The sequence below is a fragment of the Rhamphochromis longiceps genome, linkage group LG16 (genome assembly GCF_057381845.1).
Source record: "Rhamphochromis longiceps isolate RC_006_pf linkage group LG16, R_longiceps_female_GT1.1, whole genome shotgun sequence".
Taxonomy (NCBI): domain Eukaryota; kingdom Metazoa; phylum Chordata; class Actinopteri; order Cichliformes; family Cichlidae; genus Rhamphochromis; species Rhamphochromis longiceps.
In genome coordinates, this window is record NC_140572.1 from 38743717 (window position 1) to 38767880 (window position 24164).

Consider the following 24164-nt stretch of genomic DNA (forward strand, 5'->3'; position numbering starts at 1 on the left):
TGCTCGCTGGCTCATTTTCAGTCGTTTCACATTTTATCAAATATGATTAATTCTATGAATAAACGCTGATGTGAAACCGGTGATTTCAGGAAAACGTAGCGTGGTTACAGGTGCTTCTCCGATCAGTTTTGAGGACCGTTCAGCTATGTAAACTGCTGTCAGACTCCACAACAAAGACTTTAACTGAACAAACACACACATCCACACATGTGCAATAACACTAAGTGCAATAATCTTTTCTGGCATCGTTGTATTTTTACTCAGTTGTATATAGCATTCGTATTCTATTTTTATCTTATTGTATATTTTTATTCTATTTTATTCTACTGTATATAGTATATTATTTTATTCTATTCTGTACAGCTGTGTACTGTATTTATTCTTATTGTATTCTAATTTTTGCGTCATAACTTTTGCACTGTCCACTTCCTGCTGTGACAAAACAAATTTCCCACGTGTGGGACTAATAAAGGTTATCTTATCTTATCTTATCTTAAACTTCTCATCTGCACAGTAGGCCATGAAACATTTGTCTCTGACGTCTTTTGATAAAAATGTTCTCACTTCAGATGTGCTTTATTCTCTAAGACTTGAACACTGGTGTCAGGTGCTGTCAAGGCAGCCGTCACTGTAATATTTTGAGGCTGTGAAGGAGCGGCGGTACTGTGCAATCAATCTCATTGTTTAAGGGCGTTCTAGTATCAAAGACTTGGAGCATCTACGAGGACACTTACAGCATATCGCATTAGTCGTACTTCTCCGGAGCTTTTTATCCTCAGAGGATCGATCGATGAGCATTAGCCAGAAGATGACGAATGTTCCCCCGTCGGTGGATTGACACGCGTATCCCACATCAGCTGCTGTCACGAGTGTGACCACCAGCACGTAACTGACGGCCCATCAGCAACAGCGCGTTTTCCACGCCCGTCTTCAACCGCGCGATTGAGTGATAAAGGGTTTGCGCCGGCCTTACATTGACATTTGGGTGATCTAGTGACCATTAGAGTTGTTGTGCAGCCGCTACACTGACTCATGCAGGTGCGATTGAATTAAGTGGCCTCTTTCTTCTTCCTCAGCCCAGCCCTGTCAGGCAGAGCAGTTCTCCTGCCAGAACGGACGATGTATACCTCGCAGTTGGAGCTGTGATCGGGAGGACGACTGTGGGGATAAGTCTGATGAAATATCATGCGGTGAGTCACGCGTGCTTTTCCCCAGACGTCACTCAAACGTCACTCTGTGTGTGACCGAGTACGTTTGTCTTGGCTCTGTTTGATTAACAGCAACATGATGATTTCATTAAACACAAGTAAAATCATTTGGGGTCATTTTCTGTTACTTCTCACATTTAATATTAGTGAGATGTTTTAACTCTACACTTTCAGGGTAAATTTAATATGCTGAAATTTCAAAAATCTCTTTACAAATGTCAAATGTATACGATGCAGTTCCCACTTGGAGCTAAAAATATGTGCTAAGCTGTTCTCACTTCATAATATGATACAAGTTCTGCTGTTTTCACATTACTCTTTAATAGCACAGCATAGGGGAAATAAAAAAACACACAAGTACTTTTAAAAATATAATAAATTAATAAAATGTTGTTTTCTTTTTACAACAAAACAGCTCAGCTAGTGCGACAGGTATGAAAGAGATTTATGTAAAACAAATCAAACCAAAGCTAACAGACCTATGCAGCGTCTGTGCTGCTATACCTACACGGCTAGTGCAGTGTGGATGTTTGTACTGCTGCCTGTGGAGCTGCTGGAGGTTCAAAGACAAAGGAAGACTGATGCAGGGTGGATAGCAGGAAGCACAGGTGAACAATGTCAGCCAGCTGCCTGCTGAGGTAAAGGATTTTGTTTTAGTCAGTGGCTCCGGCCGGTCGGTGGTCCCTCGTTCGATCCCTTTAGTGTGGCTGCTTCCCAAAAGTAGCAGCTTAATGTCCAGGAGAGTTAAGGAGAGTAGAGAGATTTTGATCTGCTGGACAGTTTTAATGCAGTTTGAAAACATGAAGGTAGAAGAAGCTCAGAAGACATTTAACAACTGCAAAATTCTTGTGCATTTTTGTGACGTTTTAGAAAGGCGCTGCTTCATTCAGTGGACAGAGAGACTCAGTTATTGATGCTGTGTTCTCTGGACCAAGACCTAGACATGTCCTCACAAATGGCAGCAGCTTCGGTGGGTGGTGCTGGGTACAGTAGCTCACTGTTCTGTAGTCATGTCTCAGTGGTATTATACAATCTGTCAGCTTCACTTAGGGAAAGTTGTACTCTGTGTTCTGGGCTAATCCTAGAAGGCATAATAAAAATACATGGCATGCCATTATGACCCGAGCGCTTTGAGCTCTTTGAAGATGTATTTAACCTTTTATTGAAGCAGGGGAAAGGATGTCTGCAGCTACAAATTTCATACGTTTTCATCAGCGATGCTGAATTGGAAGCATACGTTTAAAAGGAGGTTTTAAGACTCGCTTTAATCACTATTTGTATGAAATCAGCCTTTAACAGTGATCAATGTTTGCCAAATGCTGCAGCGTGCTGTATCGCCTCAGCCTCCCTTTGTGTGTCCTAAGCCGCTTCAATATGCAGTCACAAACAGCCGGGTTGTAAGCAGTAATTAAAGTTCATGCTCGGCTTCATTCAATCATAATCAAGCTGTGCAGCAAAACATATTCTCTCCCGTACTGCTGTCTGAGCTTCCTCAGGCATTACTTCTCTGCAGGCGCTGCTCTGTGCAGCTCTGGCAGCTCACTTAGCTTCAGTGGAGCTACTGTGGGTTTAGGAACACCTGAAGCTCAGTGGTGGCCGCCTTAGAGATTGATACTAATTTGGATTTTGTTTGTCAGTAGTTTAGTAGTTGTCACACACCGTCTTCTACTGGGCGCTCGGTTCGCTCGCTGCTCTGTTCGCCGGCATTATTTATGGATGCCGGTGTTTTATTTTTAACAACGCTCACTGTTTACTCGAAACCTTCATTATTTATGTATGTCTCGTCTTCATTTTTAACGAATGTTAAATTCCAGCCAGACATGTGCCGTCGCTGAAACCTGACATTTTTGAGGAAAGCATCCTGTAGGACAGAAATATTATCTGTCTCCTCTGCAGCGCCTAAAAGTATTTCAGTCAACAAATCATTTCAAATATAGGCCTGTGTTTTATACTCAAGTCAATAAAGCTTCAGGCATCCAGGAATCATATCTCCGAGTCAGAAACACGGCTGGTGTCTGATGGGAATGAAAACGTTAACCTGACATTGTCACAATGTCACCTGCACACAGAGTCCACCGGACACCGTTTGATTATTCAGTCTTTTTCTAATTGTATCGTCATGAAACGTAATGTTGAACCGAGACGGAGCTCCTGGGTTTTTGCTGTTTCTCTGACTGCTGGTACAGTCTGACCTGGGACGTCCACTCCTGGAGGGACTGTGTTAACACCAGAGATGGGCAGTAACGCGTTACTGTAATCTGATTACTTTTTTCAAGTAACGAGTAAAGTAAGGGATTACTATTGCAAAAACGGTAATTATATTACTGTTACTTTCCCGTAGGAACGCTGCGTTACTGCGTTACTAAAACCGTGATTTTTTTTGCGAGAATGTCTCACGACAGTGACGTAAGCGAGTGCGACGTTCGTGACAACAGCTGTGTGCAGATCAACAATGGATCATATATCGAGTGCAGAGAGAGTATGAGCGTGCAGCGTTTAAAGCGTGGAAGTACTGACCTTACTTTGAGTTTGATTCCATAAAAAGTGACAAAAACATTAGTGTCCGCTGTGCGTGGGAAGAAAACTTCTTTTTACAGCGAAAAAACCCCTAAACTTCCAACAAGCACCGAGTAGCTACGACGTAATGGGAAACTCACAGAGAAACTCACGGATTCTTCCACTGACCGCGGCACACCTGCACCAGGGTAAACCTCCGCCTGCCCCACTCCTGCTTTACAGGTGAAAATAGAGCAACAGGACCGCTGAGTCTTTGACTTTATTTATTTTCTGCTGTGTTTTACTTGCATCTATTTGAAAGACTGAGTGTAAACACAAAAAATATTTTATTTTATGTGCTGGAATGTGCAGAAAATAGGTTTAAATGTTAAACTAATTTCTTCCAGTCAGAGAATGTTGCAGATAATTAAATGTTTGCTTGATGCGTAAAGTTAAAAGATTAAAACTAATAAAACAAGTTTTAAAAAGAGACTTTTTCATTTGATTACATTTTGTATGATGGATTATGCAGAAAAAGTAGAATTGGGCTGAAAGATCTATCACTTTATCACCTCTTCAGGGTGTAAATCGTGTTTTTAAAAAGTAACTAAGTAACTAAGTAATTAATTACTTTTGAAAATAAGTAATCTGTAAAGTAACGGGATTACTTTTTTGGGGAAGTAATCAGTAATTAGTTACTGATTATGTTTTTCAAGTAACTTGACCAACACTGGTTAACACTAGCATGAATGCTTTTATATTAGTTCATCAGGTGAATGTGATGTTGTTACCCTCTTGATCGAAGCAGTAAGAGTGTAAGTGTGTCATCAGCAGAAGAATCAGAAGGATGCTGGAATCATTCTTGATTCAAACATTATGTTCCTTTCCTAACATCACTTTAATCAGACAACTTTTTTCTGTTCTGTCAGATAATGCACTTTGTCACTGTGTGAAAGGGGTAAAAAACTAAAATGATGGGAATCTCTGGAAGGTCGCTGAGGTTAAAGCTATTACTAAAAAATCCCTACGGTTACGGATCTGTGGTGGAGACGGGAGATTAAACCTGAGCGTTGTGAGACACTGGGAACATCCTGCAGTCACGAATGTGAGCTGTCAGCAGATATATTTAAACTACAGCTTATCAATGTTAGTATCATTTAAAGTTATTCTTTAAGTCGGCTCCAGACTATCAGTGCATGTATGGAAAGACGTATAACAGTAATTAATATTTTTAATATTTTCAGTTTTATGGTCATGGACACCTTTAACAAACCTTCATATAAGAATTAACATGATAGTAACATTTATATTGAAGATGTTTCACCATGACTGAAATATCTCAGGACTAATGAATGAGTTTCCCTGCGATGTGTGCATCCATAAAGTGAGAAATATGATTTTAATCATTCTTGTTTTCCTGTTTTTCTTCCTCTAACTGAAACGTGCAGCTGCCTATAAAAACCTTTTTAGTTTATAGATTATTTTCATTATTCGACAGATTTATGAGACACAAGTCTTTCACTCACACTGTCGTCTTTGATTCCATACAGTGTGTTTGTTATTTTTTACATATAAAAATGTAATAGGATTATTTTTAAAAATTATTGGTATTGTTTTTGTTTTATTTTATATCATTTTCAGAGTCTAGGTCAGTGTTGAGTTTAGGACACAAACCTGATGTTTGCTATCACATTTTACAAGCACAGCTGATTGTTTGTGGCTTCGTGAAGCAAATATTTCTTTAATTTGAACTTATGTTTGTTTATGTGCAGTTTTCCCCACCTGTGAGCCCGTCACCCAGTTCAGCTGCTCCAGTGGACGATGCATCAGTGTGGAGTGGCACTGCGATTCAGGTGAAAGCATAAACTGGCTCTAACCTTGGCCAGTGGTAACTTTATTGTCCCCAGTGGGAAATTGGTTTGCAGTCTCTTCACACAGAGAGAGAAAAACAAACAAACAAAGAAACAAACACACACAAAGCCCAGAGAAAACAGCCCAAGTTTTTCATCAAAAAAGTGCATTGTGCAACGGCAACAGCCCTCATGGTTATAACCAGGATTACATATACCTTACACCCACCAGCGTTCATAACAATAATCTGTCACTGAACTTTTGTGCATGTGTGCAGATGACGACTGTGGAGACGGCAGCGATGAAGTGGGCTGCATCCAGTCTTGCTCCAATACCCACTTCCAGTGCTCCAATGGTCGCTGTATCCCCGACCACTGGGCCTGTGACGGCGACAACGACTGCGGTGACCTCAGCGACGAGACCTTAACCTGCAGAGGTGGACCTGCATGTAAGCGATGTCTGCGCAGCGTGTTAAAATGCTGATGAACAGGTTTTGAAATGACCGACACATCCTGTCTTCCATTTGTTCAAACAGCTAGTGTTAACCTGTTTATTTATAATACACCGTCATAGATTAAATCATCACACACGAGCTGCCTGTGCCACCTTCACGAGCGCTGATTTATATTTATTTGAGTGTGCAAATGATTTTAGTTGCAATTCGAATCAGCATTTAAATGTAGGTGTTGTAATTACAAGTTTAACAGCTAATCAGCTCGAGTCCACTAACTCTGTGTTCACACTGCTGTGTGACTAAATCTTATCTGCTCTGTGTGCGCGGGAATTTTACCATCAGGACTTGAATCGTTTAATCTAATTATCACACAAACCTTATGTAAGCTCCTAGAAAACTCACAGCTCGCTTGCTTGTCACTAGAATGTGTGCACCATTCATCAAACCATTTCCTGATGGGAGCTGCAGACGTCTCCTCCCCCTGTGTCTAATTCTGCCCCAGAGGCTTGAATTTGTCTCCGCTGTGCTTCTACTGTTAAATAGTTTTCTGTTTTTTCATTTAAGCATTAAGCCATCACATCCAAATCAACACACACGGAATATACAATAAGGTGAGCTTGAACCAGTGAGTCAGACACTATGTCTGACTATGGGTCAGCTGCTCAACAGAAGGTTGGTAGTTTGATCCCCGGGTCCTCCGGTGAACACGGTCGTGTATCGTTGGGCGAGTTTTGCTTACCCACCCAACCATTCTTAAAACACAGGCTGTGCACGCCACAATTACACACACACACACACACACACACACACACACACACACACACACACACACACACACACACACTCGTTTTTTTTTTGGTAATTTATTTCAACATGTGAACAATATACAAGTACATTTAGAAAAGAAAATAAGAAAGAAAAAAAAATACTATACAAATTACATACAAAAAAACGTTCTGATTAATTTACATGTTGAAAGGGAAGAAGTAAACACTTATTTAAATTATTGCCATAAATTATCAGTTAATATTTAGTTGCTTCCTTACTGATATCATTTGTAATAAAAATAGTGAACAGATTTCTGATATACTATATCCTGTAATATCACATCATGAATTTTTACATGACATTCACTTAATTTAAATATTTTCCTTTTCTTTATAGTTCGAGAAGATCATACTTTTATAACTCTTTTTGAACAGTTTTATGTTTGGACGTTGCTTTAATTCCATATTCAGACTGTTCCACAGTTTCACTCCATGCACAGAAACACAAAAGCTTTTTCTTGTAGTACGGACCTTCCCTGTTTTGAAGTTACAAAAACCCCTTAAATTATAACTTCCTTCTTTCAAAACAAACATACTCTGAATATTACCTGGCAGTTCTTTATTTTTTGCTTTGAATAGAATTTATGCTGTTTGGAATTTCACTCGATCGTCAATTTTTCAATATTTCAGTGCAAAAATAGTGAGTTTGTACGTTCCTGTAACCTGCACTGTGGATGATTCGAATTGCTTTTTTTGAAGAGTAAAAAGTGAATGTAATGTTTTATAGTTGTTGCCCCAGACCTCTGCACAATAGCTTAAGTATGGTGAAACCAGTGAACAGTAGAATATGAAGTGATGTTTGTCAAATACCTGCTTTGCCTTGTTTAGTGTTGCAATGCTTCGTGATACTTTGGAATGAATATCTCTTATGTGAGCTCTCAGTTGAGTTTTTCATCTGTTATTACCCCCAGAAATTTATTTTCACTGACTCTTTCAATATCAGCACCATTTATTTGAATCTTTGCGTTTGTATTTAAACCACTATTTCCAAATAACATAAGTTTAGATTTTCATATCTTAGTGAGGACCTCTCACTGACATATGCTTTCCCTGTCCCCTTACTCTAACCATGAAGAGTGGATGTGTAACCCTGACCCTCAGCCTAACCCTAACCAGCCAACAGGGGACAAAGAAATTACACAAAATTCCTAACAAGCAAAACGGGACAAAAACTAACGAACAAAAAAGACCAGGCTCATCGGGGGAAGAGGAGGACCTCAGGGTGGACTTCGGTCCACAGAGGAACACTTAAACTTTTGTCCTTAAATGTCTTCAAACTGGTGGGCACAGCATTTTGTCCCCATAAGGACTGTTGGTCTCCACAAGTATAGCAGCATGCCTGTTTTCTGTCCTCACAAGGATGTCTAAACATGTGCACACACACACACACACGCAGCCGTCATACCCGATTGTTTGATGAAACCCGTGTGTGTGATATATTAACCAGAGCGATTAAAGAAGACAGAAATATCTCGGACACATAAACCTTAAAGACTTGTGAAATAACTCCATTCTTCTCGGGGTGCTGACCTGTTATAGACGCTGCTGCCCGGCTCACTATCATAAATATTTGCCACCAATACGTCTCTTTTAAAATAAAGGTTAACTGCGAGGTTTTTGCCCATGACACTTTGCTGTATATCTCAAAGGCATTCATTGTCAAATTAATTTTGTTTTAGTGTTGCCGCCGGTGATCGAGTGCAGTGCCGAGGAATTCCACTGCGTCACCGACGGGACCTGCATCCCGGAGCGCTGGAGCTGTGACGGCGATAAGGACTGTGAGGACGGGAGCGATGAGAAGGACTGCGAGGGCACGAAGAGGATGTGTGACCCCAAGGCTAAGTTCACCTGCAAAGATACAGGTAGTGAATACAGCGCAGTGTTAACAACGAGCTGTGAGTTAATGTGCAGGTGACAGGTAGAAACACACAGAGCGGTCCTGGAGGTGCCACCTCTGTGTTGGGGTCCTGTTGTTGTTGTAACTCAACAATTAACAATTGGGGCGACCGTGGCTCAGGGGGTTGGGAAGCGCATCTGTAACCGGAAGGTCGCCAGTTCGATCCCCAGGCTCTCTGTCCTGGTCGTTGTGTCCTTGGGCAAGACACTTCACCTACCGCCTGCTGGTGCTGGCCAGAGGGGCCGATGGTGTGATATGGCAACCTGGCTTCTGTCAGTCTGCCCCAGGACAGCTGTGGCTACAACTGTAGCTGCCTCCACCAGTGTGTGAATGAATAGTGGCATTGTAAAGCGCTTTGGGTGCCTTGAAAAGTGCTATATAAATGCAATCCATTATTATTATTAATGCAAACTGATGTTTCGTAGCTTTGAGATACTTTCCAGATTTTTTTGAATGTTTACACTTCATTAGTCAGCTGACAGTGATGCTGTGGGTCTGACTGGGGTAACATCGGGTCCTGAGGCATAAAAATTAAACTTGGCATGGATTTGAGTTCAGTAAGTAAACCTTTAAACAAGAGTGAACTTAGTGAAATATGAGAGAGTCCACAATATTTGAATGAGTTATAAATGAATCTGAGCATCTGCGTGTGGTTCTTCAACCAATCAGAGTCTGTTTAAACCGTCCACGCACCCCGACTGAGCATCTACCTTCTTGTATTAAATGTAAGAAAAAGGGCAAAAACAAAAAAAGTCCTGCAGTCCTGGAATTTTCCACTTATCACTAAACGCTTTTCCTTTTCATTTTTGCTGCATGGTGACAGGTTGGCTAAAGCACACAGTTATTATTCTCTCTAGTAGCGCCGTGTTAGATCTCTGTTCACTCATGCAGTTTGTTCTGTCCTCCTCTGAAGAACACACTGCCCTCTCTGGAAATATTCAAAAAGGCCTTTCTAAAAGAGCCGGTCTTTGCAGCTCTGACGGATGAAGGAGAGCCAGAGATGAAGAGGATAATCTGAAGCAATGCAACAAAACAGCATCTAGCGTGATAGCAGCTTAAGCAAACTATGAAGTCAAGCTCAGGCACAATCTCAGTGACATCAGCTGATTCCTCAGTCGATATGCTTCAATGGATCAGATTTAGCTTCCCCACTGGTGCTGCACATGTGCAAACCAGTTCACAGCCCAGCTTTCCCTTCCTGCTCCCAGTTCGTGCACGTGACAGAAGCGTGTGCTCTTTTTTTACGCTGTCCATGTGTGAGTATAAAAAGCAAGCACGATATATACCACCAATTAGATCATTACTATAATGCAGTGAGATGCTTCACTTGACTGTGGTGCCTGCTATTAATACTACATATTAATAAGTAATGCTAATAGTACAAGCACAGTAATTTATCCAGAAGCACTTTTTTTTTGCATGAAATATCTAATCTCAGGCCTTTAAATACAGTGTTTGATAAAGTATTCAGTCACAGGGAGGAGAGTCAGACATTTAAATGGGGGAAGGATTTATTCTCAATTTGAAACTTTTAGCCTGAGACAGTTTAATGAGGAACTTCTAGCCTGGAATCACTGCCAGATATTGCAGGAATAAATCTGGATTACAGTGCCTACTGTATACAATCCATGCATCCATTTATATGGGAGTGGATATAGTGTGTGCTTTTATCAGGGATCTTTACCTTTAGCATTACACTAAGTATTACAGTGTTGCTGTGCAGTCAGGATCACGTGGATGATATCAGCAAATATTCAGTTCAATTCAACTTTATTCATACAGCACCAAATCACAACACCAGTCGCCTCAAGGCGCTTTATACTGTAAGGTCGACCCTACAAATATGAAGCTCTTTATACACTAATTGGTGAGAAATGTTCAAATGCACACAGAAAACACTGTAAATGCACTCGTCTATTATTTAAAAGTGCATTTGCAGCCACACTGAGGACCATCTCAAGAGAGTAGCCATCTCTCATTTGTGGCTACGCTAACGTTTTGTTGAATTAAATATGAAACCTGATATTTTAGTAGGTTGGTTATATTTGGAAAGAAGATAAAAAAGTATTTCACCCTCAAATAAATAATAATAAGCAATAGCCACGTTTAATAAATCCACTCAGGAGGAGGTTTCCCCGTCGTGCCGCCCACTCTGAACAAAATCCGTTTCCCTCCTTTTACATCCTCGATCCATCCTCTGCTCGCAGACTGTGCGGTTTTCAGGCTGTGTCGTTCAAGGTGAAATTTTCAGGATGGAGATAATTCAATTACACAAATGATTAACCTCCTTGTCCATGTGCATTAGCACAAAAACAGCCCAACACAGCATCTGCGCCACAAGTGTCGAGCATATTTTACTCACGGAGAAGCGTTTGTGTTTATCTTTGCAACTACGGTACCACTAAATGAGACATTTAGAACCTGACGGGTTAAATCAGCAGCGTCGTGTGAATGCATTTTTATTTAAAAGCAAACATACGCAGTCGCGGCACCATCCCATGTCAGTTTGCACCGATCTGGCGCCAAACACGCCGGTGGGATCGAAAATGTGGAAAACATACAAGCTTTGAGTGATGCTGATACATCCCAGTGTCTCTGTTATTCACCCCCCTCGTGGTTCTACCTACATCTTCCTGCCCGCAATGAGGGATTTACCAATCAGGCTCCTTTGCACAGCACAGGGAATATTGATTGTATGTGGACTTTTTCATCGGTTTAAACACAAACCAGAGAGGCAGCTTGTTGACTGTGGCCTTCTGGGAATAATACATGGCGTTTGTTTTAAGGTTATGACAAAAGAACTGAGAAATCCGTCTCCCCCTGAATGCATCACTCAGCAGGGAGCTTTATTTCTGAATCCTGTGGAAATAAGGAGATTTCATCAGCTGGTCATCAAACGTTCACCTGCTTGAAAGATTTGTGCTAATGTTTGCTCGGCTCCTGCAGGCAAGTGCATCACAAAGAGCTGGGTGTGCGACGGGGACATCGACTGTGAGGACCGCTCGGACGAAGAGTCGTGTGAGTCGGCTGCGTGCAAGCCGCCCAAGTACCCGTGTGCCAACGACTCCTCGGTCTGCCTCACGCCCGATAAGATCTGCAACGGCAAAGTGGACTGTGCGGATCGCTCCGACGAAGGACCCATCTGTGGTAATGATGTCTTATGTCTAAAGTATGTGGACACACGAGTCGTGTGTGATTACTGAGGATCTAATCCCACAACACTGGATCAACCAGTGAATATAATGTTCTACACATGGCTCCGCCTACATCCAGAGCAAAGCTCACCCACGCGCTTCTTCTATTTTATCGCGTTTTACCGTCCGCTGTCACACTTTTTGTAAAAATTCCGGCTTTTCTCGTTTTCCTTTCTGGCGCTGAGGTTTCCAAACGCAGCCTTTTGTTGTGGACAGCTAATGCGGACAGCTCATCAAACGCTCAGTCAGAAAAAGGTTGGAAAAGTTTCCGGAGTAGTTGAGTCATACCAGTGTCAACAGATTCTGACAAGTTACACAGCGGATAATTAGACATATGACAAAACTTGTCAACGGCGAGATCCAAGCTGACTGTAACGGCTGTTCTTCCTCAGGAACATTTACACCCACCTTTCAAGCCCACGAGAGAATGTTTCACATAAGAATCATTGTAAGTGGGAAGACTAAAGAGAAAGTGTCATAAATAATGACTTCCATCCACGGAAACTTTGAACGATGCACTTTGTGCATGGATGGATTAATGAAAACTTGATGTGTAGCAGCAGTTTAGAACCAAAGAAAGTCGATGCAAAGACAAGCAAGCCTTTGTTTAAGGCAAATCTGCATTTACAGGGTTTCACATCATCACACGTATGATATGCAAGTATGTTGTGATGTTGGGAATGCCAAAAATCTCCCACTGGAGCTCTTCGGTGTCCCGTCAGCATGTAACTGGTGTCTGTTGAGACCAAAGGGACAGAATATGAAGTCTGCAAGTGTTTGTCCAACAGCCTTCAGATGAGACAGATTATCTCATGTGAGCAGCTCTTCCCATCTAATCTCTTAAAAGTGAGCAGCGTAAACGCGGAGGCTCATTTTCGAGAGCGTCACTAGCCGAGCCTCGTGGGGGCCTCACAGGACCCTCGAGTGTTTTTGTAGCTAAAAGAGCTTCTGGCTCCTCATTGAAAATTAGGCTGTGTTCAGATGGGACCTCAGGGGTCTGAGTTGCACCAGCTCAGCAGGATTCACACCCACCATTCAGCCACTGTGACTGTTTTGTTCATTTCTCCTTATGTTGCTAAGTCCAGGTCTCGTTCACAGTGAGGGAAACAGGGCGGCTTCATTTTCACTCCATGTTTCATCTCGAGCTGCTAATTAACGAGAACTTTACGACAGGATGAGGAGCACAAAGTTAAGACTTGTTTTTTATGTAATTTCTGGAAAAAATGAGTTTTTTCCTGCTTTGCTTTAAATGCAAATAGACGCCACTCTTCTCCTCATGAATCTGCACCACCTGCTGTTTATGTGCCTGCTCATTACACACCACCTTTATGCTTGACTTATGATGTCTGCAGCAGCTCACAGTTTAAAAGACCACGTCTTTTTTCCTATGCGCAAATATTAAACCTTTAGGATTCCTGTCAGACAGACACAGATTCATCTCTGTGTACTTTCTAAGATTTCGGGACCTTTCTTCACCCCAGATTTGTGCCTTGTAGCCAGAGGGGGCTGCAGTCACCAGTGCACTGTGGCACCGGGGAAAGGAGTTGTGTGTTCGTGTCCCCCCGGGCTTCACCTGGACTCCAGCAACAAGACGTGTGAGGTGGTGGACTACTGCAGCCGTCACCTGAAGTGCAGCCAAGTGTGTGAGCAGTACAAGACCACAGTGAAGTGTTCCTGTTATCCAGGATGGATGCTCGACTCAGACGGCGACAGCTGTCACAGCACAGGTAACAGACCCGAGCCTTCTAATGTTTGTTTCAGTGATGCTGCAGGCTGCCTCCAGCGTGCAGCACTGCCGGTCTGTGGCTGCAGTAATAATACATTTGTCCTTGGCCGTGGTGCACCTGCACCGCGTTTGATTTTGAGTTGTAATCTCAGCTTCTGTGCGAGCGAGTAATTGAAAAATGTGAGTTTTAAATATAGAGAAACGTATAATCGATTGATTCTGCGGACGGTAGCGGCTGAAACACGAGCGCGTAATGGGAAGGTCCTCGTGTTAGCGTCTGTGAGTGGTAAAAAAGTGAGGAGGTAGTCTGAAGAACAGTAATAGACGGTGATTTAGAGTATCTATCTATTCAAATCCAATCAAATGTGAAGAGGCTCGGCTCCATGAGAGCTGTCTGTTTCCATCTCCTGTGATGCTGAGTGAGCCAGCTCTGCTAGCTGACTCACCTCAGGCCCAAACACACACGTTTAACCGGCCTGGCATCGCATAATGTGATTGCTGTGACTCACTAATCCACTTGATTAGACTGCTTTGAAGCCGCTGCAACACAATAGTTGCACACATGCTGTTGGACCGTCGCGTTCAGATTTATGGACCTGGCTTTGATTACTCGCTTCTCTCTTTGGCGCCGAGATTGATGGCAGTTGCAGCTCTAATCTTACATTAACGCAGGAAAATACACAATTTTCTCTGGGAGCTGATCTGAATTGTACAGCTTCATCATAAATCACGTTTTGCATGCAAACACAAGCATTGCACCTGAATCCTGAGAAGCGTTGCTGCTGGATGCTTTGTAAAGTCCGGAGCTCACGTCTTTTCTTCCTTTTCATATCGCAGTAATAAATGGGGGGAAAAAGCTGCGAGTACGCGTCGTCTCTGCAGAAGCATTGTAGCTCGTTCGGTCGCAGCACTGAGATGTGACATTGAGGCAAGGACACAGTTTTAATTACATCTGTGTTCCCTAAAGTGTGACTGAGTAAAGCGTGCTGTGAAGAAAAGACTTGCAAAAGTTTTGAAATACTAAGTGCAGTTTGTGTACAAGTGTCCATGTGTCGCTTGGAACAAGCGTTAGCTGTGCGCCTCTCAGGAGACGAGCTGCACTGGAGGCAGAAATAGCGTCCGGAGCCTCGGTGGGCGAGGCCGAGTTTGGGATTGGGAGCGCTGTTTGCCAGCGTTACGACTTGTCGCTAGATTTAGACACTTCTCAGAGACCCTACAGCATTTATTCCTCAAAGGACACGACTTACAAATGTATCTGCTTTTTTCAGAAACAGGAAAATGCCGCGCGTTGGTTCCCAAAGTGTTTGGCAACACGTCGGTTTGGCTGCATCCGATGCATATAAATGCACGCCACATTATGGCTGAGCCAATGAGAAATGTTTAAAAGCGTGTCATCTGCACAGCGCACTGAGCCGAGTGGAAGCCGAGTGAAGGGAATATATTGAAGCAAATTAAGCTTAATTGTTTTAATTACTATGCAAATTTTAGCAGTTGTCATTAATAGCACGAACAGCGGCTCTGTGCTGTGTGACTTATTAAAATGTCTTCTAGGGAACAAAAGAGCCTTCGATCGCTGATCGTAGCGTCTACGTATCTGCATGTGCTGCAGCATGCAGCCCTGAGAGCCCAGGAGCTCAGGCTGCCATTAAGCCCAACGCTACTATGGCATCATCTAAAGCTAGCTGCTAGCAGTTAGCACAAGGGTTGACATTCACTTTAATGGAAAAGGGAAGCAGATGTGTGATTTTAGGTTAGGGTTGCCAACCGTCCCTTAAAATACGGAATCGTCCCGTATTTAGAAACAAAAGTACACGTCCCGTATTGAGCTAATAAGCGACGCACTTTGTCCCGTAATACAGTGAGAATCAAAAGTAGTCTATAAATGTTTATGGAATTAACACTTTGTTTGAAAACATAATTCCCAGCCCCTCTCCTGCTTTGTGACCAATGAGCTGACAGCACACTTACGAGTATGACAATTCAGATTACCGCTCATCTCATTGGTCGAGGAAAGGTCGCTTGCGGAGAAAATACCGGAAGACAACAGATGACCACAACAAGAAGCATGGCCAACAGGGGAACAAACCCCGACACTGCGGTGCACGTCTCGGACGACAGTAAACCTAAAGCTGGGCAGACACTGCGATTTTTTTCAGTCGCGTTATTCAGCTCCTGCTCAAACTGCACGATTGACTCGCAGGGGTTAGAAGTTGGTAGGTCACGATGCAGGGTCTCACACTATACGGCCCGATGCTCTGATGCGACCTGAGTGCTCACACTGTGCCTCCATAACATGAAGGTTATAACAGAAAATCTGTCGCTCTCTCTGTCTTTCAGTCACACAGACACACCACCACCACCATCAACTTTGCTAAATTGCTAATGAAAAACATGATCAGGCAGCTGTGATTGAGCAGCAGTGTAGATCCAACTATTTTCACGGTTGTTGTGGTCGTGATAATTTTGTGAGGCCACATCGAAAAGGCTCGGATGAGCTTTCCAAAGTTCTACAAGTTGTGCCTCCATCGCTTGTGTCCAGATCACACGCTGCACAGCCGTGCTGCGCCGTCTTTTTCACCGACGTTTACGTGTTTGTGCGTGAGCAGTGTGAGCGCCTGTGGTGAGACCCTCACGAGCGATTGATGATCGGGAGCTGGTCGAGGTGTTAATCGCTTCTCGTTACCCCACGTATACTACACGACGCACGATGAAGGCCAAAATCGGGCCGATCACCAAATCGGTCGCACGACTCAAAAATCGTCTCAAAATGGGCCAAAAATTGCACAGTGTAAGCCCAGCATTAGAGCAGCAATGTTTGTTCCCCTCAGAGAAAGAAAAAAAAAGGCTGCAAAAGTACTGGGAGGAATGGGAAAAGGAAAACACCTGGCTGGGAAAATGCATGGTAACACCTATAAAGCGCACTGCACTGTGTGCCGGCGCACTTTTTCCATAGGCATGCTTCTAATGGTGAGCACATGAAGAACATGAGGGGCGTGAAAGCTCGGGGAACCCTTAACCAATTTTTTGTCCACCAGGTCACGGCAGAAGCAGATATGGTATGTAAACACTGGTTTGTTTTTTAAACCCTCTGGTTAAGGTTAATATGGGCATGTGCAGTGAATATCAGCGCTATGTGGCCAGAAGTGTGATAATATAATTTATTTTGTGTAATAAACAACTGCAAGGATGGATGATTACAACAAATAGATGACTAATACATAAAAGTAATACATATTTTAATAATGATGATGAGTTATGATGCGTAATCATGGGAACAAGTGGGTTTACAAACAGGAGCAGCTGATTAGCATTAGAAAAGCTGAAATAATACCTCAACTGAAGCCAACTGTACTAAATGCACTATATGTGCACTGTTACAAGAATATTTTTCTATTGTTTTCTATTAATTTATATAATTTTAAGTTAAGCAGGACAGAGTTCTTTTAAAGAAAGATTTACTTATATTCTCAAAAGTTAAGCATGACAGGCTTCTGTTTAAGAAAGAGACCTGTTTTACTGTGTTAATGTTGTCATTTTGAGCTAAAAATAAATGGCTAAATGATCATTTGTTTCCTATATGGTCATATCACAAAGAATATGCATCTGCTTAAATCAAATTCAAGTCAAATGGTTAAAAAATAATTTCACACACAAAAAAAGAGCTACCACACTGGGAAGGGTGAAGACAACTGGGTTGCCCGGCCCTGGCCACGAGGTGTCCCTTATTTATTTTTCAGGGAGTTGGCAACCCTATTTTAGGTTAAGCAGGGAAGGACGGTGACTTCACTAAACAAGGCAGCAGCCATGCAGACTCGCGACTCTAATATTTGCTAAACAAGATCATTTAATTCCTCGGTGTGGACGACATGTTTTAATAACAGGAGCTGGCACTGTGTGGGTACTGCGGGACAACAACGACCACCTTATCCATCCATCTGTCTGCTTATGTGCGCGTCAGTGTCTCCACTTTGTTGCAGGACTTCTTTATAAAAATAATAAAGCTGTTCTTAAGATTGAATTTGCTTCCTGCTCAGTGTGCACACACCGACAGGCCTCAGCTGGATGAATAGGAGAGGTGTCAGATTACAGCAGAGAGGAAAAAGGAGCAGAATAGGTCAGCGGCGATGTGCACGTATGTGCACGTATGCATCCGGTTTGCAGAGTCATCATTTTGGTTTGACTTTACAAAAAGACAAAAACCTGCAAGTCTTACCAAATATTTATATTTCACGTGATTCATGAGGGTCGTGGTTTATTTTAGTTTTCATGGTAGTATTATTTTTTTTCTTGTCTGTTTTTTAAATATATTTAGTAACAATAGTCAGAAATGAGTCTTTGTTAATACCTTACGGTGAAAATCCTGATGAAGACGGCCGCAGTGTTGAGTCTCATTCTTCTCATGGTGCGTTGATAACTTACACATACTTATTTCGACTGTCTCGCCTTCACCAGATCCCTTTGAGGCTTTCGTTATTTTCTCGATCCGGCACGAGATACGACGAATAGACCTTCACAAACGAGACTACAGCCTGCTGGTGCCAGGACTGAGGAACACCATCGCGTTAGACTTCCACTTCAACCACAGCCTCCTTTACTGGACAGACGTGGTGGAAGATAAGATCTACAGGGGGAAGCTCTCAGAGTCTGGAGGTATGCTCTCACACTGTCAGTAAGACCTTCACTCATTTTTCCTCTCAGGCAGCGACGACGATGTTGTTCTGTTTTATTCTGCTGCTGTCACACAGACTCATTTCTGCTGCACGGGGCTGATATTGGCTCCTTACAGTTTATCTCAGGTTGAGCAAACTTAAAAATACTGCACAAGTCTAAAGCTTTTGTAGTACAAAGTCTCATAAAATGATGAATCAGAATTTCTCATTCGCTCTTTATTTTTGTGGGTGGCAGTGCATTCACTGAGTTCCCCAGCCTTTATTTGCCTCTGTGGAGCAGTGATATCACCTCTGTGGCTGTTCCACCCTCTGTGAAACACCCACAAAAGTCCATCCATCTGAGAATCGCTGATGGATTTTCATATATTTCTAATCCATTTGCCTTTTTTTGTAATAAACAGCTTCCCTCCAGATTATTCAGTTTCTTTGTTTGCTTCATGAATGTTTTCCTGCACTAACCACTGCTTCCTGCTGACTGTCGGTTATGTCAGTGCTGTATGAGCTACTTCCACACATGATGGGTGCAAACTGTTGGCAGCATCAGGTCTAAGCGTCGTCTGAAGTCCTCTGAAGTACTGAGGACATGCAGTTTGGTGCGGGGAACGTGCAGCACTCGAGCAGAGCACGCAGCTGTCAGCGCCCAGGGTTAGGGTCTGTTCTCACAGGCACTCAATCACACATCGCGCTGACTTAACGAGCTAGCAGGGCTCTGTTAAATCCAGACATTTGCCTTCTGGCACGCTTAGAGAAGTTCAGGGCTGAATGAATGTGAAAGAACGTGAAGTCATGCGGTCTTGCTGCCAATGCTGTTTCAGGGGTAACGGGAATCGAGGTGGTCGTGCAGCACGGCCTGGCCACTCCGGAGGGTCTGGCTGTGGACTGGATCACTGGGAAGCTGTACTGGATCGACAGCAATCTGGACCAGATCGAGGTGGCCAAGCTTAACGGAGACATGCGCACTACGCTCATAGCCGGAGGGATGGAGCATCCGCGGGCCATCGCTCTCGACCCGGGACAGGGGTACGTTGGGCACCAGCTCCCTCATTTACAGACTCGGTAGCTGTTTTTCCATCAGGCACCAAAATTATGAGAAAAGAAAAACACGCACATCCTCCGTCTGCTCTTCACGTCTGCATCGGCCTTGATGTATGAACATGTCTGTCATGTTGGGTTCATTAAAGCAGCAGTTATAAAATCCAGTCAGTAGTGCTTTGCTCTTTATTCCAGTAATAAGAGCTGCTGTACCTCCTGCTTTATATGCTTTACTTCTCTCTTGATCTTCGAGAATGTTTTTCTCTGAAACACTTTAACCACCGTTTTTAAAAACAAAAGCTTTGTCCTTATTTGAATCATTCGCCTCTGGGCCCAGTTTTCAAATCGTGCTGTTGTTTATCCTGCTGAGATGCACAGAGAGGGTCTTTGCAGAATGATCTGTGGCTTTGAAGTGAATGACTTTTCTGTGCCCTGCAGTCAGCAAGCATGTCTGCAACAGCAGCGTAACAGGTCCAGCTCATTATTAGCCACTGATACGACACATCTGGAGACTTCGTATGTTGTTGGTGCCTGAAGAGAAAGAGAACAGTGGGAGCTCGTCATGTTTAGCTTGAAATGCACGAGGCATTGCTTAAAGGCTGCAGGCTTATAGGTACCTCACGTGTGTTTTTGTTGTAATAATGCTTTTTGGATTAGAGTGATTTAAATCTCCTTTATAAGAAACATATTCCAGCACGTGGGAACAGGAAGAGTCAAACTTCAGGACATCTGGATATATGTGCATATATTTATCTCAGCTAGTGAAACAATGATGCTATTACGTGCATAATAGTTTTCTTTTTAATATCTTACATCTTCTCAGAAGTCCTCTTCAGTTAGTGTGAAGTAGGTGGAGGTTATGTTTCTATACGTGGAGATTGTCCACATGCTGTCTTTGTTACACAAAGTAAATGAATAAAAGACGGATAAACTGGTAAATGTCTGAAAGTAATTACAATCATGCTTTTTGATCATTTTAACACACATGTAGGTGAGGATTGCTGCTTACGTTTGTCTGCTTTAAGTCAGGTGAATGTTTTCTGTCAGGACGTCGATGCATAACAAAGGCTTGGATCTGAATATCGGAGTTTCTCATCCTCACCTTTCTCGTCATTTAGCCAAACGACTCAGTCTTTGTCTCCTCTGACCAGAAAACCTTTGTCCAGACAGCAGCGTGGTGTGGATTTCAGAGCGGGCACCTCCTCAGTCCATGGCGATGTAAAACTGGTTCCAGTGTGGTCGGTCACACTGGTGTTGCAGCTGTTTCCAGTTCATGGCAGCTTGAGCGTTGGTTTGTTCCTGAACATCCCAGGATGACAGTTTAGGTCTTCTTTCAGAAACTGATGACACATCTTTATATCTACATGCTTTTGTTTGAATTGATGAAACCTGTCCCAGCATGTGGGAACATGTCATCGTCCTGAGACCTTTACTGAGGAAGTATTGGTGAGTCCAGTGAGCGCTGTCTTTATTCTGCCACAGAGACATCGTCAGTTGTAGTCGGTTATTTCAGTAATTAAACCAAGTGAGTGTACGTATGTGAGCCTGTCTGTATACTTTTGACCTGTGTAGTTTAGAGACGATCCAAAAAGGACCGGGCGTCCACATGTGGGGACGTCACATTTTGGGTTGTCTAGACCACAAGACTAAATTTTGCTCTTTCCAATGAGCCATGTTGTTCAAAGGGGCAAAGTTGTTGTTTCTCATTTAGTTTTTGTACTAAATGCTGCTGTGTTCAGACTCCAAATAAAGAGTTTTGCACATCGTTAGTCAGTTGTGACTTTATGGTGTTCTATCGAACTCTATAAAGCCAAATAGCAAAGAGAAATTAAAGATGCATGCTACGAAAGTGCTCGGGTCTCAGGAGGTTAAAGTCATTCAAAGCTGTACAATCATCCCACCCGGAAACCAGCCAAAGGAGTCATTAGGAGGCTGAATCACCAGGACGTTTATGACATGGCGTTCAAGGCCAGCGTAAGAAAACCTCTTTGTTCTGTTCTGGTCTGGAGCAAAATGTCCCGTCAGAAATATGACCGGCTGCTCCTGTTTGATCCAGTGCAGTGTGGTTCGCTCCTGTTGACACAGGCAGTGTACTGTGAGCTCAAATTTAGCAGTAAAAGACGCAACATGCCAATTTTCTGTCCTCACAAGGACGCCTAAACATGTACACACCCACAATCTGAATTTACCCTCAGTGCTTTGCATCAGTGCTTAATAATAATAAATATAATAGAGCTCTACCCATTAAGACGACACTGCTTGACATTAAAAAAATACCCGAGACATGTTAAAAATAAACGAGTTACTTTTTTCCAAGAGCAAAAGTAAGAAATCGGTTATGTGCGTAACCACCGCGATCCTGGAAGTCGAGTTAATTTTACACTGTCTGTCTACAGCATCCATCATCAGCAAAGCATGAATCGGTTTGCCTCTGCTGCTGGTGTGCTGCTCGGATTTCACTGAGAACTAACCACGAGTTGTATATTTTGGCCGGTGCATTTAAGATTAGAGCAAAGCCAGACTTTCCAAAAATCAATTTAACACTCTTAAGAAATGAGTAATCTGCTCATGCACTCCCCCTATAGCGGGAGGATGACTACAGTACATTTCATGGTTGTGCAGAGTAGGATTAATGGCTGCTTTTGGTGCCTAAAGGCGCATTTCCATTACAGGGCAATAATTCTAATCTAATTACTCAAATCCACTCAAAGTAGTGGGTCATTGATCAGGGACGCCTTATCAAGTGAATAAGGCTATCGATCTGCTCGAGGATATTTCTTCCTAACACAGTGTCGTTGTCGTCGGTGTGTGATTTAAGCTCGAGGACCCGGTTTCCCGTCCGTTCTGGATGACTTTGTGGACCGGCGTTAGCGTTGATGTTTGCTGCGTTGGAGTAGGACTCGGGGTAGTGTCCTGGCCGCATCAATAATGGTGTTCATTTTCAGGCCTCATTGAGCTGTGAAAAGTCATAATAAAACAGATGGCCTCCCATTTCCAGGCCTGTCACAGATGTTGAGGGTTGCGCCGGATCGCTGGTGCTGCTCTTGGACAATCATCATTGCCACTGTCTGTGTTAACACACGCAGTTACAGCATCATTTTATTGCGAGCAATTACCCCATTTTTCAGCTTCTGGCTTTGACAAACAGCAGTAAATGATGGCTTGTAAAGCCTAACAGGCAGTTTTGTGGATGTATGTTTTTTTCTTGGTCTGTTGTATAAACATTTTTCCTTTTCCAAGGATCCTCTTCTGGACCGACTGGGATGCTACTTTCCCCCGAATCGAGGCTGCATCAATGAGCGGAGGAGGCAGACACATTGTGTTTAAGGACATGGAGATTGGAGCCTGGCCTAACGGACTAACACTGGACCATTTGGAAAAGAGAATTGTTTGGACCGATGCACGGTTAGTCTTCATCTTCTTTGTAGGACTTCTGAGGCATGTGTGGCATTAAATTCTCCCAGCAGGCATGAAATAATGGAGAAAATGTAATATCTGGTACAATGGCCACCTCTTGGTTTAAGTGGGTCTTGAACAATTTAGTAGGTCCATCAGTGGACTGGAGGGTTTCACTGTGATCTCCCTGTGTCCACTCGTCCCCTTCGATGCGTTTGAAGAGTCGTTTAAAGCACTGATACGCTGTCGGCCTCTCTTGAACAGCTCCGACGCCATTTTCTCTGCCCTCTACGATGGTACGGGCGTCATCGAGATCCTCAGGGGCCACGAATACCTGTCCCACCCCTTCGCCGTGTCTCTCTTCGGGGGCAGTGTTTACTGGACGGACTGGAGGACGAACACTTTAGCGAGAGCCAATAAGTGGACCGGGCAAAATGTGACGGTCATCCAGAAGACGAGTGCTCAGCCTTTTGACTTGCAGATCTTCCACCCCAGCAGGCAACCGCAAGGTGAGCTCGTTATTTCTGGCTTTCCTGTTAGAAACGGGAAAAGCTTCGATGGCTGGATGTGTACAACGTGTTTAAGGAGTTTGAAATAATGAATCAGAGCATTCAGTTATAACACCAATAAAAAATTGAATTTGGGTTTAATCCTGTCGTACTAGAGGAACTACTGTGGATTCAGTCTCATGTAGCAAAAGGAAGAAAAATGAAGCATATTGCAATTAATTTCAGCTTCTGCCTTTGCCTTAATTTGGCCTGTCAGTCAATGAGCATGTGTCTGAATGAAAAGGTAGTCATGCAGAGAATTAGCTAGCTTGAGTTAATGGTACCTTTTAATGTTTTTTTTTCACCATCCATATTATTGTAATTGGCTTATATTCCCTTTTTTTCTTGTACAAAATAATGGAAGCTGCTGAGTGAGGAGCACATCTGCCAGTGAATAACTGTGGCATGTCCAATAAGCAAATCAATTAAAGTGTGAATGGGGTGTTGTGATTGCAGAAAATATTCAAAATACTTCTGAAACTTCATTAATATTCACTCCAGATCTGTATTCGCATCGCCGTGGAACAGGTAATCGATTCAGCGAGACGCTAAGAAGCCAAGTTCCTGACCACAAAAGAAGCAGAGTTGATGAGCTATCTGACAGGAGGCCTACACGTGTTTTATTTGATATGCAGATCGGGCTGTGAGATACAGTGCCAGGCTTGAAATTAATAGCACTGACTGCATTTTCAATCAACTGTTTTTTTTCTTTGCCCAAAACGTGTGCTTTGACATTGAATTTTGATTTATTTGTAAAACAGATGCATCAGAATTAAACCTGGATTTTGACAGTTTGGTCACATGTGCCAACAACCTGATCGATGTCTCCATCAAGTATCAGCCCTGTCCTCCTTCCTCATGTGTG

The 24164-nt window shown here is 43.0% G+C and overlaps 1 protein-coding gene across 3 annotated transcripts in view; it reads left to right on the top strand.

Annotated features, from left to right (window-relative positions):
* The window catches only part of lrp1bb (low density lipoprotein receptor-related protein 1Bb), a 296012-nt gene that overhangs the window by 144619 nt on the left and 127229 nt on the right, over positions 1–24164 (top strand). For all 3 annotated transcript variants that reach the window (XM_085384593.1, XM_085384594.1, XM_085384595.1), the window contains exons 18-27: positions 1077–1190; positions 5477–5557; positions 5833–6003; positions 8516–8698; positions 11680–11880; positions 13409–13654; positions 18106–18303; positions 19139–19343; positions 22596–22760; positions 23016–23260. In XM_085384593.1, the coding sequence (XP_085240719.1) occupies positions 1077–1190; positions 5477–5557; positions 5833–6003; positions 8516–8698; positions 11680–11880; positions 13409–13654; positions 18106–18303; positions 19139–19343; positions 22596–22760; positions 23016–23260 (1809 nt within the window). The remainder of the gene's footprint in view (positions 1–1076; positions 1191–5476; positions 5558–5832; positions 6004–8515; positions 8699–11679; positions 11881–13408; positions 13655–18105; positions 18304–19138; positions 19344–22595; positions 22761–23015; positions 23261–24164) is intronic.